Genomic DNA, 6,745 nt, shown 5'->3' with positions numbered 1-6,745 from the left:
ATCACATGTAAATATATATCATTGGCCCCACTTGTCCGTAGGGCTGTGAACGAGCTGAGTCAAAACGAAATTACTATGCTCAAGTTTAGCATGTTTAATATTTTCTGAACTCGAGATAGGTTTGTCTTGGCTCTTCACTTCTTCCACAAGCTGAGCTCATGCGAGCTTAAAAAATTCGAGTCAAATACCGACCTCAAGATGTTTCAAACTTTTTCTTATAGTAAGTTGGTTCGATTGTGTAAAAAGCCTGACAATATCATGATAAGATTTTGACTTAAAGGTTGAATACCGTATAAAATCTTTTTCATATAATGGTCAAAAGTAATCATAAATCATGATATATTGTTTCTTAGTATTCGTTAATCATGATATTGTATTCGGTAGGAAAAAAAATTATGTATCACAATATAGGGTTCTGTGAATTATATTAATCGAATGATACAGTTTTGTGTACGCAATATTTTACTGGTGGAGCTTCGATGAGCCATACGCAAAACGAACCCGGTGCAAACTCGAACCAGGCTGCTCCTGTGGCACCAAAGACCTTGCGCAATCCTGAGCACGAGTCACCACCGTATCATCTTTAGAAGCCAGCAACCCCTCGGTAAATGGTAAATGGTAAATCCATGTACCAATCAGCAACGGTAAAAATTTGCTCTTCGTCGTCTTCAATTGGAGTAGTTCAATTTGTAACTGTTTGTTAAGAAGTGGGACTGGGAAAGCAGTAAAAATATCAACAGAGGCTGCTGAACTGGAGGCTTTGAAAATCAACGACTCGTGAGTCAAATCGGTCTGGAATCGTCCTCGATCGTCCGAATTTCAGGTTAGCTGAGTGAAATTATGAAGATAATTGACTGTACGGAATCTCCGCTCTTGCTGGTTGAGCTGAGCGGAAGCTTGTTTGTTCATGTAGGGCTCGGGTTTTGACGTCGATCGGCGATGGCTGTAGAAGAAGTTGCCGACCAGGTAGTTGCGCCGCCGCAGAAGGCGAAGGAGCCTTCCGAAGATGAGAAACGGTAGGATTTTTTTTATTGGAATCAATCGGTGAAATGCTATATTGAAGTTCATTGATTTTTATTTATTCTTTATTAATAGGAGGAAGAAAATAGCGGCCGGAGCTTTGATGAAAGCGGTGATGAGGCCCGGTGGAGGCGATTCAACCCCTTCAGATGGTTATCAGGTTAGAGCTTGTGCTGATTTTTGATGAGCTATTACTGCAATTGAATTGTGTCACATTAAGAATTTTGGTGGATAACGTTATGGAAGGAAATTGCGAAAGCTAAATTATGTTGTGCATTTTGCAGGTTGTATATCATTCGACTGTTAGAACATTGGATGGAGTTGTTGTCGAATCGTCCAGATCGGAATATGGAGGCAAGTTGGGTGTCATGCTACTAATTAGATTTTAGTATGTCGAATCGTCCAGATTTTAGTGGACTTGTAAATGTCACTTCTTATATGTTTTCCCCCTAAAATAGCTTATGTGTTGTCTTATATTCTATGATTTACCTAAAGTTGTCGAACGAAAGTAATGCATTTTACTTTTGGAAACCTAATTTTATTTCGACTTGAGTAAATGAATTTCCATGTAAAATGCTCTGTTATGTTCATTGAATTGAATAAATACTTATTTACAGGCAAGGGTACTCCAATTCGACATGTTTTGGGAAAGAGCAAGATCATAGTGGGTTTGCTAGAAGGACTTCCAACAATGCTGAAGGGTGAAGTTGCAATGGTAATATCGTCTTGGTTCAGTGAGCTTTGTCTTTGGCTGTGAATGTGTGTGTCTTTGGCTCATGTTTACAAAATTGTATTATTTATTATTTCAGTTCAAAATGAAACCCCAAGTGCACTACAGTGAGGATGATTGCCCTGTTTCAGCACCCAGCGGCTTTCCAAAGGATGACGAACTTCATTTTGAAATTGAGATGATAGATTTCTTTAAAGCCAAGGCAAGAATTTCAAAACAGAAATCTCATGGTTGAAATTGCTTGCAGTACAATTGATTGGACGGTGATCAATGCACTAGGCTACTCATTGGTTCTGATCTTATTTATTTCATTTTGGTTAATTTTCAGGTCGTTAGTGATGACTTGGGAGTTGTAAAGAAGGTACGGGAAATTAATTGTTGCGCTTTTGTTCTGACTTAGGAGCATGGTGATAAACTCACAAACACTTTCAGCATATTTGTTAAATTATGATTGATGTGAATCACTATAATGTAGGTAATAACTGGAGGTCAGGGTTGGGAATCGCCCAGGGAACCTTATGAAGTCAAAGCCTGGTAAACACCTTTTTTTTTTTTTTCCCTTCCCAATAAGTATTCTGTTGCTGTAATGAACTGTAAATATGAATGTGTGGAAACTTTCTAAGGGAGGTATATGGTTGTTTTCAGGATTTCTGCAAAGACAGGTGATGGAAAAGTGCTTGTTTCACGGACTCAAGGAGAGCCATTTTTCTTTAATTTTGGAAAGTCAGAGGTTGGTAACCGATTTCTCATTACTTGCTTTGTTGGTGTTGAGTCGTTCATTTGTTTTGTTTCATGTGACATTGCTCTTAGCTGTACGTATCTGATGGGTTTAAATTGCATTTTTGGTGCTAATTTTCTTCTTTCATACACTAAAAAGTACATTAAGACTAGAAGTAATCAGACCACACAAGATTTTAGGTTGAGTGGGGAAAAAGTCAATTTGGATATTACTCTAAGCGCTACTACTTTATATTATTCACTCCAATGTCTTTGAATATAAACTAGGTACCTAAAGGTCTTGAGATGGGAATTGGTACAATGACACGGGAAGAGAAGGCAATAATATACGTGACCAGCAATTACTTAACTCCATCTCCTTTCCTGCCTGGGGTAGAAGGTGTTGAGGAAGTTCATTTTGAAGTAGAGCTTGCCCACTTTATTCAGGTGTGCAAAGTTCTTCTTTATCATAAATCAAGTGCCTCTTCATGTCTCTTTGTTTTCTTCTTTATGTAATCATTTGTATAGCAAAGTTGGCAAGGATATATGCTTTTGTAGGGTAGTCAAGTTCTGATCCAGCTTTATGGTTCTGTATTATCAGGTGCGTGACATGCTTGGTGACGGGCGCCTGATAAAACGTCGTATTCATGATGGAAAAGGTGTGGTTCAAGAATTTTATGTTCCCAGTGAAATCAAGGTTTCTTAGAAACATAAATAGAGACATGATACATTATTTTCCATTATTTTCATGTAAGATTTTCCCAATTGAGTCATCGACTCTGTTCCTTTTCAAATGGTAGTTTTTTTGGTCCTCACGGATCTTTTATCTGCATAAGTTATATTTATGCATGAAGTGTAATGTTTCTATTATATTTCTTGAACAATTAGGTGAGTTTCCTATGGATTGTCCTCTTCATGACAGCCTACTACGTGTCCATTATAAGGGTATGCTTCTTAACGAGGAAAAGACAATCTTCTATGATACAAGAGTTGATAACGATGGTCAGCCTTTGGAGTTTTGTTCTGGAGAAGGCCTTGTGAGTTGTCCGTAAGCTTTATGAAGAATGCTTAGTTTGTCTTCACTTTTTCAGTTTGTGCAATATGTGTGCGTCTGTAATCTGTATACACTTTCTATATGAATGGTGATTAGTCGGAAATTCATTGCAGTGAAACTTTTATGTTGTATGATAGGTGCCCGAGGGATTTGAAATGTGTGTTCGTTTGATGGTGCCTGAAGAGATAGCTCTCGTCACATGCCCTCCTGATTATGCATATGACAAATTTCCTAGGTTATTTTGAGAATTCTAGCATACCATTTATAATTTCTATCATAATTGATAATAAATAGTATCCTAAAATGTAACACCTAGACACACAAATGGAAGTCTCCTGCCATTGTTTCTATTGTTTTTCCAGTTCAAGTGTATCACTGCTTTTCTTTCCATATCATAGGCCTGCTAATGTTCCTGAGGGTGCTCATATTCAATGGGAAATCGAGCTTCTTGGGTTTGAGATGCCAAAGGTAATCTTAAGTTTTTCTTCGAAGTTTTATTTTAAAAAATAAATTGTTTTGATAATGTTTGTAATTTGTTAGGGTTATAGTTTCTGAATATTTGTGGTTGATAATTTTAATTGTTCGTGTTAGTGTTAACTTTCTGTCAAGCAGTTGCTTCAATATGAGATGAAATTCTGACCTTCGAGAATTAGCTTTTGGCTTAGAAAAACTTCAGAGTGGTTGTGTACATTGTCTTTAGAATTACCTCTGCTGGTTCTTGATGGAAGAATACTTAATTATGGGCACTCTAAATGCTTTAGGTGCTGATGTGAGTCTCTGACTAAACTATGCATAACTAGACATGTTCGTATGTTTTTTCTGGTTAGCTGGACATTTGTCTGAACTATGCGTTGAGTTTTTTTCTTCTTCTGTAGGTACCTACTTTTAAGCTCTACGCTACCAATGTGATTAATGCCTAATTCTCAAACTCATTGCAGGATTGGACTGGTTTAAATTTTCAAAGCATAATGGATGAAGCAGAGAAGATTAGAAATACGGTATTTATTATTAACATTAAGTGGTTATTGCATCAAACCGTAAACAGCTAATGATATATTGACCCAGAATCTTATTGCATCAAAGCTGTGTCAGTGCTCAGTTTCGTGCTTTCATGCTTATCTTCAGAATTAAATTGTTCTGGTGGTATAAAGCTTGACTTCTTCGACCCTATATTCGTTTCAGGGAAACAGGCTATTCAAAGAAGGAAAATTTGAACTTGCTAAGGCAAAGTATGACAAGGTAATGTGCCCTTGCTTTCATGCTTCACCTTTAAATTACGTGTATATTCAAGATCCCTCTTACTAACCGAACCAAAGAATTAGTAGATATGTTCCACCCAAAATGGGAATGGGCTAGGGTTATGAACTTAATTATCTATAATCTGATGATCAAGTCGATTCCGTGATTATAAGTTCATTCCATACCAGACCAAACCAGAATCCATTCTAATTATGAGAAGGGTTCATTTGAGCTTATTGGGTGTGGGCCCATTCTACCTTCGTATAGAAGCATGTTTTCTTACTGAGGTCGCCTGTCAATTAATTGCATTGCAAGTTCGCTGTTGCTTGTTACAAAACCGATTTTTTTTTTGCTAGGAGTTCACAGCCACAGTTTATCTTATGATTTGAGTTGTATTCCTGGAATCTAACTGCCATTAACTCAGTTTCTGTTCAAGTATAACCCAATTTAATTTGATTTTTGTATGGATGGGTGATGACACTACATTCTGATCAAAATCTTTTATTTTTTATGATTTGTCATTCTATGAAATCATAATCTACTTTCTGCTCCAAGCCATTAAAAATGTGTCTCTCATCCTTTATAGGCGTATGATCTTAACTGTCAGATGGTTTTTATGCAGGTGCTTAGGGAATTTAATCATGTTAATCCTCAAGATGATGAAGAGGGGAAAATATTTGCAAATACAAGGGTAACCATTATACCGTGCTTATTGATCTTATCCTCTGTGTATTTAATTTTCTGTAATTGCTTAATTCTTGTATCTTGCAATGGTAAACATCTTCTTTCTCTAAGTCGAGCTGCACAACCTGTGTGGTTGATAACTATAAGTCGAGGACTCATAATTGGTTCTCTTTTGAATGTTTGAAGAATCTGTTACATCTGAATGTTGCCGCATGCTTCCTGAAGATGGGAGAGTGCAGAAAATCCATTGAGATATGCAACAAGGTATGTATTGCTACTTTCATATTGAAAGATAAAGGGTCTGAATAATTAGTAATGTAGTCCGAAGTGAAGTCTTTTCACTGTGGTTTGTAATGCATTCCCGATGGAACATCTAGGTTTTAGAAGCAAACCCTGGACATGTCAAGGCTCTTTACCGCCGAGGTATGGCCTACATGACTCTTGGAGATTTCGAGGAAGCAAAGAGTGACTTCAACACGGTAATGCTTGTAAATAATTCAGTGATATTTTTATTGATTAAATTCTTGTTATTCCTTTTCAAAGTCGCTTCTCGATGCTTTTAGATGATAAAACTAGACAAGTCAACTGAACCTGATGCTACAGCTGCTCTGCTAAAAGTTAAACAGAAAGAACAGGTGAGTTGATCAGCAACAATTTGTTTATGATTTGAGAGATGGAGCGGGAATTGTTTAATGCGATTGTCATTGTCTCGCCATTTATAATCAGGAAGTTGAGAAGAAGGTGCGGAAACAATTTAAGGGACTATTTGACAAGAAGCCAGGGGAAATTTCAGAGGTTGGAACTGAAGACGTAGATCAGCCTGCAGTTGAGAATGATGATAAGGAGGATTCCGACGGAGATAATTCAGACGAATCTCATGAAACTGCAGATGACCCTCCCAGAACATCCTGGTTCTCTTTCCTCTGGCCTAAAAGACTACTTGCAGCCCTAGGGCGGCCAGGATGTACGATTTTGTGATCAACGTCTCAAATTAACGTCGCGACGCTGTTCCGGCCATCGGCCCCACCGGAGGTTCGATTATAGACAGGTTATAGAAGTGTAGTCAAGTGTAAACAATGGTAGACTATAGAGCTTTCTATACTCCGCAAACAGTGGAAATCATGAAAATTAATGTTTTAACTTCTTTAATGATTTTGTCAAGGGTCCCATAACCCGTGAATGGGTCTTGTTCTTTACAGCATAAATAGCAATAATCAAGTCAACTGGTTCAGGTAGACTGAGCTCCACTGACCAATCACGAACGAGATCTCATGGACGGTTGCTGTTACTGCAAGAGTCAA

The 6,745-nt window shown here is 37.6% G+C and overlaps 1 protein-coding gene across 1 annotated transcript; it reads left to right on the top strand.

Annotated features, from left to right (window-relative positions):
- The first annotated feature begins 200 nt into the window (after nt 1–200).
- On the top strand, nt 201–6,593 carry LOC137744979 (peptidyl-prolyl cis-trans isomerase PASTICCINO1). Its single transcript, XM_068484817.2, has 21 exons — nt 201–823; nt 914–1,016; nt 1,096–1,180; nt 1,305–1,374; nt 1,638–1,735; nt 1,830–1,952; nt 2,079–2,111; nt 2,226–2,284; nt 2,396–2,480; nt 2,756–2,914; nt 3,069–3,126; nt 3,356–3,504; nt 3,659–3,756; nt 3,920–3,989; nt 4,460–4,519; nt 4,704–4,760; nt 5,383–5,451; nt 5,631–5,708; nt 5,822–5,923; nt 6,008–6,079; nt 6,171–6,593. Exons 2-21 carry the CDS (start codon nt 940–942, stop codon nt 6,420–6,422), a joined length of 1,854 nt encoding a protein of 617 aa, XP_068340918.2. The 5' UTR covers nt 201–823; nt 914–939; the 3' UTR covers nt 6,423–6,593.
- Nucleotides 6,594–6,745: the final 152 nt, after the last annotated feature.

Source organism: Pyrus communis, chromosome 12 (assembly GCF_041283825.1).
Source record: "Pyrus communis isolate YQ-2024b chromosome 12, ASM4128382v1, whole genome shotgun sequence".
Taxonomy (NCBI): Eukaryota; Viridiplantae; Streptophyta; class Magnoliopsida; order Rosales; family Rosaceae; genus Pyrus; species Pyrus communis.
This window is presented reverse-complemented; position numbering and strand designations above follow the sequence as displayed.